Below are 21,561 nucleotides of genomic sequence, written 5' to 3' on the forward strand. Positions count from 1 at the left end.
TAGATAAAACTTTACCCTCAAGGAGTCTACTATTGAGACTCTTGAGAAGTCTGTCAATTAATACTCCCTTCAAACCCCTATGGAAACAACTCACTTTGCCCATTGTAACTGTATTCCTGAATATGTTTCAAATCAGCATTCTGAAAATAGTTTTTAAGCTAAAGTGGCAGCCCAAAACTCTGGCTATAGCTTTAGGAAGAATTGTAACCTACAGTTTGTTTAGTTCATGCACTACAGTTTTTGTTTTTAACTTTGTATAGGTGGGCTCCAACCTCAGACAATTAATCATATTCTGGATCACACCCTTCTCCCTCTTTTCCCACTGGTTGGTTATATTGACAAATCCAACATCCAAAGAGTGAGGAGTACTTGTGGCACCTTAGAGACTAACAAATTTATTTGGGCATAAGCTTTTGTGGGCTAAAACCCACTTCATCGGATACATGCAGTGGAAAATACAGTAGGAAGATATATATACATAGAGGTGCCACAAGTCTTCTCGTTCTTTTTGCTGATACAGACTAACATGGCTACTACTGTGAAACCTGCCATCCAAAGAGTGTTTCAGTTTAGTTTCTTCTCTTAACTGCTTAAAAAGGTGTGTTGTTTACTTTGCCTAAGTGCTTCTGGGGCCTAGTGTTCCGTTGTTATGTACAAACCATTTTTACTGTCATGAATCATGTTTTACCACCCATTTGCTTTTCCTTCTATACTAGGTTTCAGTTTTTGGTTGTTTTTTTTTTTTTCCCCTTTCTAAGCAAACACATTCTGAGTTCCGTGTTTGCAAGCTGATAGTACACACCAGGTATTCAGCTGTTATTATTCTTTCATTCTTGGGGCCTCCGAGATCAGTAAAAGTACCTTTCAGTGTTTGAACTACAGTTGCTTTTTAGTACAACCAAAGGTAAGCTAACTAAAAGTAGCCTAAAATAAAGTTGCTAAACAGGCATAAGGAAAAATACTTTACTGAAAACATCGCATTGTCAACTAAAATTTGTGCTTTCCTTATCTTATCTGTTTTGATTAACACAAGCTATTTGCACAACGCCTTGTGCTAGGAAGTTGTTTGTACATGATTCACTCCCTTTTTGCAAGTTTCAAAGTTTGAATGAAATCTTTCTGTTTAAATTCCTCCTCCCTGTGAAAATGTCAGAGCGTCTCTCTTCTATTCTCTTAAGGTTCAGACAAGCCCTCCAAAAAATCCATTAGTTACAGATGGGTTTCTATTAATTTTCAAATTGCTGTTGGGAGCTTTCTTTCTAGATCTGGCTGTTTTAACATCGCTTTCCTTTCTGTTCCACCCACTCAGACTCATTCCAGGTGCCCTTAGCAAATGACTTCCAAGGAATTTAAATGGCCAAACCTCATTGACCAATAAAGAGATGCATGTGCTGTATAACAGAGTTACACAATTCTTGTGATTAGGAGAAAGGTTGCTCAAGCAAAAGGTGCTAATACTATTAACCTGTCGCACTTAGATTTCAGGATTGAAGAGGTAAGGGAAACATTTTTAATATAGGCTTTTTGGTTTGTTTTGTGTTTGCAAAGTAATTGAGAATAAAAGTCTGCAATGCAAAGGGTACTGAAAAATTGTATGAGGAAGAAGCAATTACTTCTAATCTTGAGCTACAACCTGAACAAATGAATGCAAAAAAGGATTGTGTGTCAGATAACAAAACACATTTGGAACTGTTAAAACTAAAAGATTAATATGCGTAAACAATTTAAATATATTTATGCTTAATTAAATATTGTTTGTGTAAAAAAATAGAATCAGGTTTCAAGGAGTTACTTACTTGCCATTATTTTAAATTAATCAAGTGAAAGGCATTCATTTACCACCTGTTTGCACTTTATTTTTATGGGCCTGACTCTGCTACCCTTACTCACGTTCCGTAGTACGGCATTCCTAGCTTATTCAAGGAATTGAAATCAGAATCTAGCTCTAAAAGTGCACTAGTAGCTTTAGTCAGATGTCTTTAGGTTTCTAGATTGATGGTGGCTAGGAAACATGAGTAAACAGAATTATATATCATTATTAATATAATGAATCTACAGTAGTCCCTCTGTATACGGAAAGTGTTTGGTATTATTATGTTAAGAGAATGGAAGTCTAACACTGTCGTTCATATTCTGTTTATGAAATGTGGATGTTTAATGCCTGCATATTGTACAAGGTCTAGGAAGAATGATGTTAACAAAAATCCTTTTTGTAAGGTGAACAAGTTATCTTCACATGTTGTTTGTACTTTGGGGTTAATATTAACAGAGAAGCAGGGGCGACGGGTGTGTGTGTGTGTGTTGAACTCAAGTATGGGAAAAATATCAGTTTGATCAAGTATGTTTAAAGAAAGGAGAATTGACTTTATTAATGAAGTCTAGTCCTGCTCCCATTTAAATCAATGGCAAAACTCCTATTAATTTAAGTGAGAAGAGGATCAGACCTATTACTTTCTATATAATGGAGTGTTATTTTAAGTTAAACATGATAGAAGATGTGTTCTGAAATGCACACTTGGGACCTAGTCCTTCACTCTTTGCACACTCAGTTCTCCCCGTGAAGTCAACAGGGTGCACAAGAAATGTAGGCGGGGGAGAGAGGGAAACCCCAGCAAAGCTATAGTCCTCTGTAGTGCTTCATGCTGAGTTAGGCCTTGTCTTAATCAGCAAAAAGGGTGCATTTTTTAAAAGCCCTCTGCACTTGTTAAGACACAGGGTAATGACTGTATGCTAGCTGGCTGTGATGTAGCCAAGGTCCCACCTAGTGTTTAAAGCTTTAACAGAGCTTTTCAGTCATGTTAAACTAGCTCGATTGAGCTAACACAATTGAAAAATATATTCTTTTTGCTTCTCAAGACAAGGCCTTCAGAATGTCTATAGAAAGCAGAGTGACTGTTATAATGCAGTTGATTTAAATAATTTTTCTATGGATACCTTATATGGTTTTGCACTTCATAATAGAGATTAGATAAAGTGTTGGATAAAAATGTAGAACATTAGCAAAAGATGGAGTAGTTTGGCTAATCTTCTAACATGGTCGTTTTCAATTCTATATTGGAATCTAGAAGCAATCTTGTTATGTGAATTGCTTTGAATCATTTTTTTTCTCCTTCAGCTATTCATAACAAAAATAAGGGTCAATGAAAGGTGAATTTCAAATGACATCTGCCTCTCATTCCATTTTTTTCTTAAGCCCAAGAAACATTACTTCCAAAATCATACATCTTTTTTACCAAATTGTACTGACCTAAATTGTCTTGAATTGATCAAAAATTGTGTCCGTGGCTCCTTAGACAGTTCCTGCCCTGGTTAAACATTTTTCTAATTTATAATATTAACCCTGGACAGAGGTAACAATAACTGGCAATCTCATCCTACTACTAGTAAACTGAGTTTCTCAATTTCAATCAGAAGTTCAAAGGTTTGTACGAACTTCAGAGATCAGGGGTCAGGCACAAATTGCTGTACTTTGCAGCTCAGTTCTGCCGATATGACAGAATTTCACAGCTATGATGATTGCTTTTTTTCCCCTCTTCTGCACACAGGCAATACCAGGCAATTAAAAGCATGATATGTACAAGTCAGTCATTGGTACCTGAGTTTAATGAGTAACTAGCTGGTGCCTTAGGTTTCCCTGGTGCAAGGTGCATATTATAAAAGGGGTCAAATGTCAGTGCACACTGGTTTAGTCACTGACTAAACCAAATACTTTGAATTTAATGTATTTTAACAATAAATGTTCCCATCCTCATAACAGAGGATATTTTGTGCTGAATGTTCATTCATTTGACCTGGAGGAAATATGTTGGACTATATTCACCTTTCACTTCCACCATTGCAATGCCATTACCATCAAAGTTGCAGGATTAGCCCCGTGATTGTTACAATGTTCACGTGGTAATATGAAACTCTGAGAAAGATCAAAACTCAATCAGACAAGAAACATGCTGCTGAAGATTAGAGTGAATTTAAAACAATTAATCCATGCTTTTATCTGTTCAAAATTGATTAAGCAAATAGGTTTTGTATTAAAAGTCAGTAGATGTCATTTAATTCAGGGACCTCCCTCGCAACTAGCTGAAAAGCCAGATCACAAACACTAAAAAAATGAAACTATAATATATAGATTTCTTTCAGACACTCTCAACACTGCTTTGATCACACTGTGGTGTGTAACATTATAGGATGGTCATTAGAAAATATTAACAGTGACCTAAATTCTACTCAGAGTTACATCCACACACTGCACCCCCTGATCTTAGTAGAAGTTACACAGCCATATTCCAAAGCAGAATTTTGGTCAGTCTGTTTATACATGAGAAAAGGCAAAGAGTGAACTGGATGAACTTTTGGTTCTTTCCATCCTAAGCTTTCTTTTCCCTATTGTCTATATACTGATTTTTAAAAAAGACACAAAAATAGACTAATCCTTTAAATTGCAAATGAAAAACCTTGCTATTTGCTGTCATTTGTTATCAAGATCCTACAGGTACATAGTCCAAAGTAAAACACTCCCTCTTTTCCTAGAAAGAAATGTGTTTCTTTAGCAGAGTATTTGTAAAGAAAGCCTCTTATCTGTGTTAGAACTCTGGTTTTGTAATTTTCATGGCAAACATACTCTGTAAAAACATTTCTCATTAAAACCTAGACATCTATCATCACAAATATTTGCAGCATATTGAATTATTACACTGCACTTGATTCATTTTCATTACTAATGACATTGGTAAGACTATTCATGCATATAAAATAGGTCCAAGTACAAGAATTTGGGGGTTTTATCGTAGTGTTAGCATTATTACTATTATTGTTATAGGTGTGTTTACAAAATAAAGATGGGGTGAAATCCAGGCCTCATTGAAGTCACTGGGAGTTTTTCCATTCACTTCAGTGGGACCAGGATTTCACCTGTGACACTAACTCAGAGCAGCTGGCAATCTAGGGGCCCCAATCCTGCAAATTTTTGCTACTGAGCATGTTGATCACTGTCACCCATTAGTACGCAATATATCAGGTAGTATTTTACAAGATCAGGTTCTAAACAGCATATGACCTAACATGATGTAGACAAGTGAACTACAAGGAAGTTTGCACAGTACAAGGTGACTTGATTTTTGTATGGGAAGCCTGTTACTTACCCTAACATTTTTATTTAATCGATTTGTATTAGGCTTGTATAGTATTAGATGGATTTCAGAGGTATAACTAAGGGCATAATTTGGCCTGCAGAAACTTTATATCATTGGTTATGGTGATGATGACTGAGGTGGAAAGAACTCAGCTTAACCTTCAGATCATGGGTTGAGTTTGCAGGGGTGTCAATTAGAAAAAAAATATTTTACTTCATAAACTGAACACATTTGATATTGAAATCCCTAAATATGGGACCCTGTGATTCCATTTGAACAGGCACTTCACAGAACAAAATTGCATTCATTTTAAGTCCAAAGTCATGGCCAGAAACTCCACTATTCCTTTACCCAGTCTACACATAGCACTGAATTTCTAATCTGGACAATGAAGCCCTAGGCAGTTTACTACTATAAGGATCAAGAAGTACAAGAAGACATTTAGAAGAATTTTGTTGTTGTTCATTTAATCAATGAATTGTTCACACTAAAGAGTTTTTACTGTGGTATAACATTTTGGGTAGCAAGTTTAGGGATAAGAAAGGGGACAAAACTAAAGGACATAGGGAAAGCGTTTAGGTTGGGATTTTCAAGAGCACTCATCATTGGCCTAACAGTGCTCCCACTGAAGCCATTGGGAATTTTACCATTGACTTCAGTGGGAGGAGAGTTAGGCTAACGCGGAGCACTTTTGAAAATCTCACTCCTAATTTAAATCTCTTTGCTTTTCTCAGTGTTAAAAAACAAACAGGAAAAACCTTGTTACCAACCACATAGTTCCAAAAATGAAACTGAAAACACTGAGTGAATTTCTTCTAGTGTGCTTACAGGACCCAATGACTTGTTCTCCTCTTAATAATCCTGTGGAGCTTCGCCCCAGTCCTTATGTTGTTAGCAACAATCACCTCACATATGCCCATAACATATGCAGTAAGCAATAAATACTGTAATTTCTATAAAAAGTGCTTTGTGTCGGTAATGTAACTCCCACATGTAAAAGTGGCTATGCATTTGGGGATATTCTTTGTCCATGAATGTCAGGGCATGGTGAAAAATCTGACCTTGTGGGCCCAGGCCTGAAGTTCTTTCTCAAGACTCACTCAGGACAAATTCCTAAATACATGTAAGCACCTATACTGTCACACAACTTCTTTTCAGTAAACATACTAAAGTCTGCGGGAGTTTTGGGTGAGTAGAGAAGACAGTTTTGGGCTTATGGGGCTGATCCAAAGCCCACTGAAATGAATGGAAAGACTCTAGTTGACATCTGTGAGCATTGGATCAGGCCCTGAATGAATAAGTGACTCCTTGTTGAAAGTACCATGTTAATATGATAATGGATCGAATACATCTTTACATAGACTCTCTGTATACAGTTTGCTTATTTTATAATGTTACATTTAGATAAACAGTCTATAGATGTAGCAGGACAGCACTTTTTTTGTTCACAGTTGTTAATGTTTCTATAGCATTAACAGACAACACCATATATGTAAGAAAGAGTGGAATACAACATTAATGTTAGCAAAGTGAGAATATTGTGATAATTAGTAGAGGCAGGAAATCTAGGTGGCCTGCTTCTCTTAACATTTTGATTTTTATAAATATTCTAGCCCAAAACGGTAACTTTCCATTTGTAATATTAACATTTCTAATTGCTCAGAATAAGTTTAAAGTCACAAGTGTAAGGTCTGATACTGCTTCCATTGAAATCAATGGCAAAACTTCAGTTGATGTTAATGGAATTTTGGTTAACATACCTATGTTTATGGACCTGTAATTAGGGAATTAGGGAAATGGGAATTCCAGACCCCATAATTGGAATTTTATAGTTTAGAGAATCCCTATGGCCCTGTAAAAACGTATATGGCTGAAGGAGAACAAAAGAGGATGAGAGAGAGAGATTCTCTTCTCTGGGCTTTCCTACCCTAGATAGCTACACATGTTTAAGTATTATAGCACATCATAAAGGTAGATATGTATATGTCAAGCAAATATTGAAAAGAAGTTGAAATATGTATAAACAAATGACATTTAAAATGAATTTCTTTGGCATGGAAGCTTATTGTACGAATCTCTGAAATGCTAACATGAAGATACCCTTTAAAAACTAAGAAAAAAAATATTGTCTTTGGTGGGGTTATATGTTTTCCCCTTTTCTAAAGCAAAAAGTTTCAACAGACAAAACAAATAATAAATATAAAAACCTAAAACATGGCCTATATATAGCTATATGACCTTTCCTGATGTTAACCAATAAGACTGAGATACACTAGGCAGGCCTTAATTCCACTGCCTTAGTGATTGATGTTGGCCTTGGCTACTGTGAGATCTTCCTCTCTACACTTCTCACTCCTTCAGTCTATCTAAAAAGATGCAGCTGAAATCATCTTCCTTTGATTTTACTCTGATCATGTCAGCCATTAATATCCCTTAATTGGCTCTCTCTGTGTAACTCTATCCTCACCTTCAAGGTTCTGCATAGCTCTACCCTATCTGTGTGTCAGCCCCTGTTTTGTCCTAAACATATTGTTCCATGAAGTCCTCTCTCTCTCTCTTTCCTTCTCCCTCTCTCAACTTTGTGACTTTTTTCATGCCTGTTTGGAACAGCTTCCTCTTTCCCATCTGCCAAGCGTTCGCCCTCTCCTCCAAATCCTCTCAAAATGAATTCCCTTTGCTAGTCTCCCAAAGCTGACCGTCTCCTACGCGGGGCTCCCACACTTTACTGCTTTGCAGTGTATCTGTCTAAATTAGACTCAAGGGGTAGAGAGCCATCATCATACACAGCTGTATACACGTGTACCTCTGCCACCCTAAACATTGTCATAAAAAGAAGCTGTATATATTACTTTTCAGATCCAACACCCATCAAAATCAATGGGATTCTTTCCATTAATTTTAACAGAACAGAGCTCTGTGGCCCTAATTCAGCAAAGCACATGCTTTATATTCACTTTAGATTTTGTGGGGGGGGGGTGTTTTTTTTTAAAAGGGGATTGGCAAAAGAGACCGGCTGAAACCAGTTACTCCCTTTTTGCAGTAACACAGAGTACGAACTTCAGCCTTCAGCTGAAGTAACTTTTAGGGTCTGGCATTTCACTGTGTGGCTGCAAGTGTGGATAGAGACTTTGATTCAGCTCCTCTCAAAGTGAGCGGGAATCTTTCTTTGACTTCAGTGAGAACTGGATATGGCCCTTAAAATAAAAATTTGGCATCATGACCTATAAGAAGTAACCTTATCTGTGTGGCCTTGCTGATTGTCAGCTGACTCCTCTGCCAACAGGCTCCTACTAACCCACCTGTGATGAATACACTGTCTACACTACCAGCCCAACTAAATCAGGTAGCCTGGTTACCAAAGGTTGTTCCCTAATCTGGTTACACAACCAAGGCCTGATCCTGTATTCTCTTGCAGTAGAAAGTACTGTACCATGTAGTAAGTGTTTACAAGATTGGGCTACAGCATGGTTCAGACCACCGTGTTGTAACTAGGCTCCCTGCTATGGTTGTACCTAAATATAGCCGGGACTACAACTAAGTTTGGAGTCAGAAGTCTCAGTCTTCTGCAGCCATGTACAGCTTAGCAGATGAAAGAAAAATATTTATTATATCAAATCTAAAGTGAATGCCTGTACTATACCTAAGTGTCTGTCAAAGTAGGTCACATGACAATCTTGCCAAGAAGGGGAACATAAATTATAACAGATACAATTGCTATATGCAAATCAAAGACAATTTTAAATGTTATATATGAAACACAATTCTAGAGCCAATACACTATTTTTGATTAAAGTTTTTAACTTCATTTTTATTTCCTCAGAAGGGATCTTCAAACAAGTATATTGTTTTCAATATTCAAAAGTATTGCCATTGCACTGAAAAAACTCACACTAACGCTGGTGTTTCTAAAACTGGATACTTATTTAATTTATAACATTTTAATTATTATTTTAAATCAGGCATTGCAAATAGTTTAACTTTAGTGCTTTTTTAAAAACAACAAGGGTGTTTTAAAAGACTGACTTTCTCTACAACTGTAATGGTGCTTTGTAGCTGCAAGTGAACTTCAGAGGCAGGGCTACTGTATACAAGGAATTTTAACTAAATAAAAGGGTCACACCTAAAACTGAAACTAATATTTTACTGTGTCAATATTACGCAGGACCTTTTATTAAGATGCCTTCTATGGATGCTTTGTTTATTGTGTGACTTTACTATAACACCTGATGAAATCAGCTAGCAAGGTTGTATAGTGCAAAACTGAGAATTTTCTGGCAGCAAACCTCACTGACATGTTTTCACTAATGAATGTGGCATGATCTTTTTATGCAGTCTATCATAGGAAATGTATTTTAAACTTTTATATTAAAGTCACTCAGTAATCATAAATGCCCTTCTGAAAACCAGACTAATAGGATTTGTCCTAGAGCTTAAAATAACTCACTGGTGGTGATATTTTAGAGAACCTCATCAGATAATCAGGTAATTTTATTTTTAAATTTCCTATTTTAGCAGGCTCCAAAAATCAACCAGAGTTGCACTATATAGGTTTGATCCCAAATTAAATTATCCTGTGCTGCTGATGTTTAATAGAAGCTCTGCAGACTCCTGGGCTCCATGGCCATGGAACCTACCCCACTTCTGAAGGGGGAGATAAAGTGCAGATTGGCTGGTTTATAATCCAAGATGCAATGCTGCAAACCCAAACCTACAGTGAATGCTCCTCTTCTCCTGCGCTGGCCAAGATCATCCATCACATTCTCTTCCCTAGTACAGAATCTCTTCTCCAGATAGTTTCACACCAGTTCATATTTCCCAAGAAGTTCTCCCATCCATCTTCCCAGTGCATAAAGATAACTTTATCCTCTTACTCCCCTGCAAGAACAAGAAGACACTATAGTCAACTTCTTGTCACCTAGCACCTCTGCCTTAAAGTGGTCTTTAAGGGTGGATCCTGGGTGGATCAGTGTCTACTGGAGTTGCTGGCACAGTCCTCTTCAGGTGAAGCCCATCTGTCTTAGTGCTGAGCTTATATAGGAGCCCATTCCACCTCTCTGCTTCTTTTTAAAGTGCTCCTGTAGAATCTGCATGAGCTTTTTCCTGCCAGCTTGCTTTGGAATTCTTGGCCACAGAGCTAGGCTACGTGGGGGACTTCCCTGGTGAGCTGACCCATTTGTTGACTAGCTAAGCTTGCTGACTGACTGACAAATCGAGTCAGTAGCTATGGTCAATGGGCACTTACGTGGCTCACCAGGATCTCCGTCTATCTTAGTTTCTGTAAGGCACCTGTCACCATTCTGTCTGATCACTGAAGTCTGTGGATGTTTCCTGAAGCACTGTGTCTTCTTTCACTCAATTTCCCAAACATGTTTTGCCGTTATTTGTTTTCAGGTATTTTCCAATCACTTCACTTCTGGTGCCATTTGCTGACCTTGATACACACTTACATGATGCCACTAACTAACTCTACTGTAGATCAAATCTCAGAACACAGGTACAGGGTTGAATGCATACATAAATAAGATTCCTTAATAAAACATGTGAGCCAGGTAGAATGTACGTTTGCAGTTCAACAGCATCTCTCAAACATCCACATTGTTTCCACATTCTGTTGTACTATAGCTGAAGGGCTAATTTCAGCAGTGATGTAAATGGTTGTGTAACCCCACGAGGCACTTAGTACCATTGTGGATGGTAAGTCTCAATTTTAGGAGCCACTGTAAGCCACAAAACTCCTCCTTGGTTGCCTGTACTGAAATACACTCGGCCCCTACGTATTTGCAGTAAAAAGCTCCCTGGGCTGCTTTGTTTCTGTCTCTGGGCATGCACACTACTGCCACACTCTAGGTGTCGGGATGCCGATCTCCCACCTAAGCCCCACAGTAATCCACCCCAGGGGAAGATAGGCATTCCTTTGCATAACTCACCCATGGTGCCTGATCTGGTAAGCAGCCTCTGAGCATGCCTACCAGATCAGGTCCCATTCAAAATCTGCCCAGAGGAGGAGGCAGCTGATGATGCCTACATTGTAGCTTTTAGCCCAGGGGTTAGCGCACTTGCCTGAGATGGGAGGGACCCAGGTTCAACACCCCTCTCTGCCTGAGGGGAAGAAAAGATTTAAACAGGCGCCTCCCACATATCTTAGGAAAGTGGCCTAACTAATGTGGGAATAGTCTCATGTGGGGATCCCTCAAGTTCTCTTGCTGAAGCTGTTTGCATTTTGGGTAACTAATTAAAGCGTGGGTGGAGCAGGGGGACTGGACCCAAGGTCTCTCACCTGCCAGACTGGTACTCTAACCACCAAGGTAGAGAATCTCTCTCATTCTGCATATGTGGCCCAATGACTCTTTAAGCACATCTGAGTGTTCTAACCATATGGCTGAAAGTTACAAGGTGGCAGGGCCAGCTCCAGGGTTTTTGCTGCCCCAAGCAGCAAAAAGGAAAAAAAAGCCACGATCGCGATCTGCAGCTCTACCGCACCGCTTCAGTCTTCGGCAGCTGGTCCTTCGCTCTGAGGGGGAGTGAGGGACCTGCCCCTGAATTGCTGCCAAAGACCCGGACGTGCTGCCCCTCGCCATTGGTCGCCCCAAGCAGCTGCTTGCAGGCTTGTGCCTGGAGCCAGCCCTGTAAGGTGGGCTCCTCCTCCAGTCAGTTTGTTTCCCCAGTCAGTTTGTGTGGAATGAAACACATGCCTAGTTCAATTTAGGCAGCTAAGCCACCTGAATGCAGGAGAGGGTTCCTGGTTGTGGCCCACAAGCAGAGATAGGTGCCTACCTCAGGGCTGCAGGAAGGCACCTATCTCCATGAGAGGGGTAGGGTTTAGGACACAGCTCCTCTTGTTGGCATCTCCCATTGGCTAACCTATGTGGCTTCCTGCTTAGCATGCTGGCTTCTGTGGATTGAATTCATATAAAATTTTTTAGGGTCAGAGGGTGTAAGTGACAAAGCCTAAGTTGCAGGAAAATGTCTGTAGCATTGAGTTTTTCAGTTTTAAATCTATTTGCTAAACTAATAATATTTACCTCAATTTTTTTAAAAGAAGCTGCTGAAAAGCATTAGAATGGATAATTAAAATCTAGGCATATTTATTCCAACACAGAAAAAGGACTTGACTCAGACTCATGGGCTGGTGGGTGGCAATATAGAAGGCAGAAAGCTGACATACTCATTTGTGAGGATTCATCACGTAGACCAACTGAACATTTGAAGCCATTTTGTTGTGTTTCTCCAGTAGCAGCAAAATGGTGTCAGGAAAGATAATTATCAGTGTGTTGATTCACATGCACACATTCTCCAAGATATCTCAAAAGTTTTCCTGTCTTCTAGGCACAATCACTTTCTTTCCCCTCCACTACATCACATGACTGAGGACCCACTTTTCCCAGATTTATAACCATCTTACACTTGAGTCAGCCAACTCTGCTTGCACATATCGATGGAGGTCTCATCACATGACAATCTTTAAATAAAAATTAATCTTCAGTTCCTGGAGACTCCTGAAAGAACTCTGAAGGTTTGGCAGCCCTATAGCCTTTCATCCAAAAGAAAATCCTTTCAGAGCCCTACAACATTTCTTACTCTTTAATTGTTGTCTGGAGTGTTGCTGTAGCCACGTTGGTCTCAGGATATTTCTTAGGCTTTGTCTTCTCTAGCACTTTCATTGTTAAAACTTTTGTCCCTCAGGGGTGTGAAAAAAAACAACCCCTCCCGAACAACAAAAGTTTTAATGACTAAAAGCGCTGGTGTGGACAGCACTTCGCCAGGGGGAGATGCTCTCCTGTCAATTAAGTTATCACTCCTCATTGGGAGTGGTTTTATTTTGTTGCTGGGAGACAGCTCTCCTGGCAACAAAGAGCAGCTACACCGCACACCTTACAACAGCGCCGTTGTAAGGTGTGCGGTGTAGACATAGCCTTAATCTTTAGACATTCAGAATCCACAGTAATGGCTGATGTACAAGTGTCTATGCAGATTAGATAGATAATCAACCAGAGGGGTTGCTGATGAGCAAAGGAAAACTATCATGTATCCCAAGGGCCAAGTGTTCTGTCTCTCCTGAACCCCTGGTTCCTGCTCACCTGGGCAGTGAGAGGCCAGGATAGGGGATTTAAACTGAGATTCCTGCATACCCCTGAGGAGCTCAACCAGCAGCCCTTAAAGGTAGCCCAAATTGGGTTTGGTTTTTGCAACATAAATTGTTAAACTTTTAATTGGAAAGAGGATGGGAGGGGAGGCATGAAAGGAAAATAGAGTCACACTGTATATCATAAATACCTTATGTGTGCAGATATTAAACAAATGATTTTCAAAGATAGTCTTGAGGTTAAGGCACTGCAGTAAGACTCTTGAGATCTGGCTTCAGCTCCTGACTCTGGTACAGACTTCTTGTGTGGCCTTGAGCAAGTTACACAATATTTCCATGTGTCAGTTCCTCATCTTCCACAATGGAATAAATACTTCCCTACCACACAGAAATGCTATGAGGAGAAAGTCATTCATTAATATTTGTGAGGTGCTTATATACTATATAAGTAGGTAGGTAGATGGATGGATATTATTTCTTAAATATATTCCATTTTTTAATCAATGCTTTGTATCGTTTTTTAAAATTCCTGAGTATTTCAGAGACTGCACATGCACTATGACAGTAACTATAGCAACCACAATTTTAATCCATTCCCAGATAATTAGTCACATAACACTTGTTAACTCCTACAGTCTCATTTTCACAACAGTTTAGATTAGGAATGGTCTTTTCTTCATATGATCCTGTGTCATTGTGAAGCTGGTGCAACCTACTCTTTGGATATACTAGATGAGGAATTGAGCTCTTATGTATCATAAGACCATGTGCTTCAAAGTGTAAATATATATTTTCTGGTTTTCCCCATATTAGTCATTCCTAATGGAAATAAGGAAGTCATCTGACTCAATCCAGCCTACTAAATGTGTACAATATTAGCTCTCACACTGCAGAGATACAGTTTTCATGGTAACAGATTTATGTTTCAATTGACAGTTTATTTACAATAATAAAATGTACATATGGTTCTGTCATTTCAGAAAAACATTTTAAAATTAATATTGTGCATGAGATTGGTTGCTATAAAGTCTTGCCCACTCATCTTTGAAAAATCAATCTAATGTATGAAAAGTAACAATAAAAGTAACAGTAAAAATGAGAATGCCCTGAAAATGTGCACTGTCTGTTTTTCTGGCCAAAAGACATTTTACCTGAACTTTGTGAAGATTTCTGTTGTGTCATGCAGCAGGCGAAGCTAAAATGTGTGTTTAACTAAGTGAGCAAAATAGGTTATGTGGGCCAAAGTGAAGTCTCTAAACAGTTCTGGTCTCTGCACTCTGTGCTACTGCAGTAACAACTGGGCACCCACAAGGAGCCATGTTCTACAGTACCGGTGGCTAGCTATGGATGAGAAAGAACACAAGGAAATGGAAAAAGCAGAGCGGGGAAAGAACTTGGAGGGAAACAGTGGGAGAACGTGGGGAAACAAAGGGGTAGATAGGTTGGTGAAAGAAGTGGAATGGAACAGACAGGAAGAGAATCTGAAAAAATACCCAGGATAGAGAAAAGAGACATGAAAAAATAAAGGGAACAGAGACAGAAAAAGTCAGAACACTGAGGCTTGGTATACATTTATAGCTTTTACTGGTATTGCTATGTCAATCAGGAGTGTGAAAAAACTATACTCTTGACCAACATAGCTATGCCAACAAAACTCCAGTGTAGAAGCAGCTATGCCATCAGACGCTATGCCATCAGCAAATCAGATCAAAACATTGTGTTTTGATAACATTGAGAAGTTTTATTTTCATTTTGATTTTAATTGTTTTTATAATATATATTTTGAAACGATTGTTTTGAAACAAAAATATCAAAATGTTCCCTTCCTATATTATCAAAATGGAATGCGCCAACCTTATTGACATTTTTGTTAAAATTTTTCTAAATGGAATTTCATCAAAATTGACACACTCCCAAAGAATGCATCAATTTTGATGAAACAGCATTTTCCAACAGGAAAATATTCCATCAGAAATTTTTCAACCCACTCTAACTTGAACCACTATGTGCACATGTTGATATATTACACTCCCCACATCCATACATCAAGTGGGTTAGGTACCACTATCTAAAGTTTACATTCGGTGCCATGAGTCTTCTTTTCTTTGTAAGAAGTGTTGTTCTAAGACGTTACTTCTCATAGTGTCTTCAGGTACTCTGACTAAACTTGGTGTATTACTAGCAGTGGATAACTGAGTCCAGGAACAGATATAGTAAGTATAGCTATCTCACTGTGACTCTGAAGTTGTACACATATCCTGAGGCCTTACTGCAAACTTAGGGAAAATTCCCTGCCAAAGACTTGAAATAACTGAAATGACGGAGTTGATTTTTAGAATTCTTAAGGGGGAAAAAAAATGCAAAATTTCTTAATGACATCTCATTAAAAGAAAGGAAATACCTACAAATGTCCATCTCTCTAACCATCTAACATGCACTCACTGCTCTATCTTTCACTTCTGTGAGGAGTGCTGATGTTTAGATACAGAATATTTCTGCTTCAAACAATGACAAAAGATATGAAAGGTCACACAGGCAGGTTTTGAAACTTGTTTTTAAAAGTGATATCAGGTATAGAGCCCATAATAGTCTCTGGCTCTAGCGACTGGAGTTGCTCAAAGATTATTTATATGCTACTACTGTTGAAAGCTACTGAAGATTCCCCTTTATAGATGAAACTGTTATTGGTCGTGAGTTACATCCTTTCCACTTGCATCAGACCTGTTTAGAGACAGAACTCTTCCTTTCATCCCCCCATGATACACAGACTCCAAGGAGTTGCTCTGTGGCATCTGTGACCCAGGCTTCTGCTTCACACCGTCCCTCAGCACATCAGAACCTCATTAGTTCCACTGCCTCTTGGGCAGTATGTACCTGTGGAGTGCAACATTTGCCCTGCGTGCAAGAGATTCTCCACTAGCTTTCAATGGTAGCAACACTTATAGCTTCTTTTCAGAACTCCTGTCCTATAAAATTAAATCTTTACGTGCTTCCTCTGTTTTACAGAAGCGCTTTGCTCTGAACAGACAAGCATAAAGACCTGGCGTACATATTGTCCCAGCAGAACTACGTCAGACTGACTAAAATCTACTAACTAGGACCAATCTTTCCATGCTCACACTTCAACCAATTTTAGGGAAAATAGATCTTGTCAAACAATCATCACTGAATAGGGGTGTTTTTAGTGATGTTCTGCAGGGATCAGCACTAGGCCTAACACTACTCAGTATTTTCATCAATGATCTGGAATATAAACTGGCAGATGACAAAGTTTGGCAGAAAGATAAATAATGATGAGGACAGAGCAGTCATACGAAGCGATCTGGATCACTTCATAAACTGGCCTCATTCAAACAAAACGTGTTTTAATGCAGCTAGATACAAGGTGATACATCCAAGAGCAAAGGATGCAAGCCATACCTACATAATGGGGGACAATATCCTAGAATGTAGTGACTGAAAAAATTTAAGGGCCATAGTGGACAAACAGCTCATATGAGCTCTCTGTGAAGTGCTGTGGCAAGAAAAGCTAATGGGATGGTTGGATTTATAAACAGGGGAGTTGTGAGGTGTTTTTTCCTTTGTAGATAGCATTGGTGAGACAGATACTAGAATACTGTATGTATGTCTGATGTCCACAGTTTTAAAAGGACATTGAAAAACTGAATAGGGTGCTGAGAAGAGTCACAAGAATTATACAAGGGCTGGAAAAAATTCCTTATTGTGACGAACTTAAAGAGCTCAATCTGTTAAACTTATCAAAAAGAAGAGTGAGAGGTTTTGTGTATAAGCACCTTCATGGGGAGAAAATATCAAGTACTAAAGAACTCTATAATCTAACAGACCAAGGGATAATAAGAATGAATGGCTGGAAGCCAAAGTCAGACAAATTCAAATTAGAAATAAAGAACAATTTTTAACAGCAAGGGGTGATTAACCAATGAAACAAACTACCAAGGCAAGTGATGGATTCTCCATCTCTTGATGTCTTCTCATCAAGACTGGATGCCTTTCTGGAAGTTATACTTGATTCAAACATAAGTTATTTAGCTCCATACAGGGACTACTCGGTGAAATGTAATGGTCTGTGATACACAGGAGGTTACACTAAATAATCTAATGATCCCTTCTGTCTTTAATATCTTTGAAACAAAATCCAAAAGCAACTATTCTTTTAATTGAGCTAGAGGAAAATCACCATTAGCACTCAGTTGTAGTAGCAGTTAGCATTTCTATCCTCTTTTTGAGGCAAGACTATCTCAAGAAGTAGACAGACAATACCTCCCTCACTGGTGTTCTACTTGGATACAGAACAAAATTTCATAAACTGCTTTTCCTTTTCCAGCAGCTTTACTGTGCTGATTGTGTAGAGACACTAGGTGGGTGAGGAAATATCTTTTATTAGAGCAACTTCTGGTGGTGAAAGAGAGAAGATTTTGAGGTACACAGAACTCTTCCTCAGATCTGGGAAAGGTGCCACAGCTAAATACAAGGTCGAACAGATTGTTTAGCATAAGTAGTTAACACATATTCTAAGGGACCATACAAGGTGAAGTGGGCAATTAATGCTGGTTTGTAATTGGAGATTTTTTCTGTAATTCCTGAATTATTCTTTTCAGCTTCTGTAAAGTAATTAATTAATTTACTAAAGAAGACAAATGTGTTAGACACCATAACAAAAACAATTAACTCAACTGGCAACTAGGAAGCTCATCTAAATTTACCAGATTACTGCAAGGGGACGAAAACCATTCTTTACATAAACCATGTTAAAATGGTTTTACTTCCATTTCAGGTTTTATTCTGCAAGTCCATAGAAACCTGGAAGTTCTTCGTTTACAAGTACTGTTCCCACTGCTTAATAAGCCTTGCCCATATTTTGCTGTAAAATTACTTAGTAGCGAATTAACCATGAGTATAGGATACACTGATAGCGAGGATTCCATCTGGGAACCATGGAAATGGGCAGTGCTAGTTCTGTAGGATCAGTCTCGTTTTCTGATCCAGCAGTAGCCTCTTTTTACCAGAAGATCAGGCTCCATTGGGTTTTGAGGATCCAGGTGGCCACTATACTCCGAGGTATCCTTCCCTCGTGTGGCAGAAGCTATCTGCATCGAGTGCCGTGTCTACTCTACCACTTATGTCAGTAAAACTTATGTTGCTTAGGGATGTGAAAAAAAACAATTGAGTGATATAAATTACACCAGCTTCTCCCGCTGACATAGCTACCGCCACTCATTGTGGGTGATTTAATTATGTTGACGGCAAAGCTCTCTCCCACCAGCATAAAGCGGCTACATGAGCGATCTTACAGCAGCACAGCTGCATTGGTATAGCAGCATTTACCCAGGTTACATGCCTATACTCACCTCAGAGTGGAACAGACTTAAGGTGCAAGAACAAGAGCTGCATGGTTCATGGGAAGTCGGACCACTACCTTCCTCCATAGACCCTTTTAGAGTCTCTCATACAAGGGGAAGATTTGAAGGAAACACATCTCAGGGAGTTTCCTGGGCCAGCATCCACTGCATGCAGGAGAGTATATTTTGCTATTTAAATTTTTATGTTTTTTATTTAATAGTCATCCCGTTCTTGAAAAATAAACTTGCACATAAACTGCAGAAAAAAGTCAGATTTCTGTCATGTTAACACCACCTAATTAATGTCCTCCCTTCCCCTCTCTTTGTTTAAGGTTTCATCCCACTTTGAATGATTTTGACATAATGACAGCTGAGGATTCCACTGCTAGGATGAGTAACGACTCCTCCAACGTGTCTACAACAAAAGTTCCTGAAGGTGTCGCTGGTGCACCTAATGAGGCTGCTCTGTTGGCACTCATGGAGCGTACTGGATATACCATGATTCAAGAGAACGGGCAGCGCAAGTATGGTGGGCCACCACCTGGCTGGGAGGGGTTGCACCCTCCTCGTGGCTGTGAAGTCTTTGTTGGTAAAATTCCCCGCGATGTGTATGAAGACGAGTTAGTGCCTGTGTTTGAGTCTGTAGGACGTATCTATGAAATGCGCCTGATGATGGACTTTGATGGGAAAAATCGGGGCTATGCTTTTGTTATGTACACACACAAGCATGAAGCCAAACGTGCCGTCAGAGAACTGAACAACTACGAAATCCGTCCTGGTAGGCTTCTAGGTGTTTGCTGCAGTGTGGATAACTGCAGGCTGTTCATTGGAGGTATACCCAAGATGAAGAAGAGAGAGGAAATACTAGAAGAGATCTCCAAGGTGACAGAGGGGGTGCTAGACGTCATTGTGTATGCGAGTGCAGCAGACAAGATGAAAAATAGAGGCTTTGCCTTTGTGGAGTATGAAAGCCATCGAGCAGCCGCAATGGCGAGGAGAAAGCTGATGCCTGGGAGAATCCAACTGTGGGGCCACCAAATTGCTGTTGATTGGGCAGAACCAGAGATAGATGTTGATGAAGATGTAATGGAGACTGTTAAAATCCTATATGTGAGGAATTTAATGATTGAAACCACAGAGGATACAATTAAAAAGATCTTTGGCCAGTTTAACCCTGGCTGTGTAGAACGGGTTAAAAAAATACGCGATTATGCCTTTGTGCACTTTACAAGTAGGGAAGACGCAGTTCACGCCATGAACAACCTCAATGGCACTGAACTTGAAGGCTCATGCCTGGAAGTTACCTTGGCCAAACCAGTAGACAAAGAGCAGTACACTCGTTATCAGAAAGCAGCTAAAGGAGGAGCAACAACAACAACAGAAGTAACTCAGCAACCCAACTACGTTTACTCTTGCGATCCATACACACTAGCGTATTATGGATACCCATACAATGCTCTGATTGGTCCCAACCGAGATTACTTTGTGAAAGGTTAGTAAGCACAGTTGAACATGATATAATTAGGGGCATTATTGCCAGCTCTGCATTCGGGGGGGGGGGGGGGGGGCATGAATCTGACTTAAATAGGTAACAGCTGACATGTTTTGCATTTTTCAGAACTTACTTTTGCAGCACGGTTCATCATAATTATACTCTGTCTTACTTTATTAATGCTAGTATATTGAAGATATTTTTCTTTTGACAATCCCTTTCTAAGACAGGTGTAAGGTAGGAGTGTATTAGTGGACAGAACACAAGATTGGGAGTCAGGAGATCTGACTTCTATTACCCTGGGCAAGTAACAGAAGTTTCCTATAGTTTGAGTACCAGACTTCTTGAGTCTAATTATCCAAAGTGTTGTACATCTCCACCTCCTTTTGACTTCAGCTACAGCGCTGGGTGCTCTGAAAAATCAGTTCCTAGACATCTCAAAATAGGCATCAAAAAATTACAGATGCCTTTGAAAACCTTAGCCATAAACTATCTATGCCTCAGTTACTGCATCTGTAAAAAAAAATTGATCATACTGTACCCTCCTTTATGAAAAGCTTTGAGATCTGTTGATGAAAGGTGCTATAAGTTAGAAGTATTCTCTAATTATTGGAATTTAATTGTTATTGAATTCTATATATTAAAAATTAACCAAAAAATTAATCATTCAGGCTTAAATTCCAACAATTATAACTGACATTTGTAATTGCAAGTGGTTTTGTACTATCATTACAGAGAGTATAATTTACTGAAATTCTGAAAATGTATTTCCCAGCCAAGTTCAGTTTAACAATAAGCATGATCTTATTATTTTACCACCTACATAAATACAGAAATATTTGTAAACCCTAACTTACAAAAGTTCCAGCCTCAACTCAATCTCTGGATTTATATCTGTAACTATTTCTGCACTAGAAATCAGTTAATTGCATGCCTAAATCAGAGGCACCAGAACAGGGGGTGGGAAAGGGGCCATGGCCCTCCCACTTTTTGCCACAAACTCAGCCCCCTGCCTCTCCTCTTTCCCCCACCCGCCTCCCCCAAGACTTTGGCAGCTGTAGGGAGCTGCAGACCCTCCACCTGCCCAAGGTGGAGGGCCCTGAAAGCAGCCCCCAGCACGTGTCCCCGCCCCTCAGGTCCCCTGCCCAGGGTCCGCAGCTCCCCACAGCTGTCCAGGTGGCTCTTACCATGGTTTGGCTGCAGCTCATCGGCCCCTGAGGCCCTGCCCCAGGCCAGACCAGAAACCAAGTCAGGGTAAGAGCCATGTGTGCAGCTGTGGGGAGCTGCGGACCCTCCATCTTTCCTCAGAGGGAGGCCCAGGAGGCAGGGACATGGGCTGAGGGCTGCTCTAGGGCCCTCCACCCTGAGCAGCTGGAGGGGCTTGGGTTCCCCAGCCTGGCTCTGGCTTCCGGCTTGGCCAGGGGGCAGGGCTTTGGGGGGAAGAGGAAGGGCAGGGGTGGGGCCATGGGTGGGGCCGCATGCCCTCTCCCCCTGCTT

The 21,561-nt window shown here is 39.7% G+C and overlaps 1 protein-coding gene across 10 annotated transcripts in view; it reads left to right on the forward strand.

Moving 5' to 3' along the window:
• The window catches only part of RBM47 (RNA binding motif protein 47), a 110,841-nt gene that overhangs the window by 79,571 nt on the left and 9,709 nt on the right, over positions 1-21,561 (forward strand). For 8 of the 10 annotated variants that reach the window (XM_050947682.1, XM_050947684.1, XM_050947683.1 and 5 more), the window contains one exon: positions 18,905-20,064. In XM_050947682.1, the coding sequence (XP_050803639.1) occupies positions 18,905-20,064 (1,160 nt within the window). Of the gene's footprint in view, positions 1-845; positions 905-1,425; positions 1,496-18,904; positions 20,065-21,561 lie in introns of those variants that run through there. The other 2 variants (XM_050947688.1, XM_050947687.1) reach the window with 2 other exon arrangements.

This window comes from Gopherus flavomarginatus, chromosome 3 (genome assembly GCF_025201925.1).
Source record: "Gopherus flavomarginatus isolate rGopFla2 chromosome 3, rGopFla2.mat.asm, whole genome shotgun sequence".
Classification (NCBI taxonomy): domain Eukaryota; kingdom Metazoa; phylum Chordata; order Testudines; family Testudinidae; genus Gopherus; species Gopherus flavomarginatus.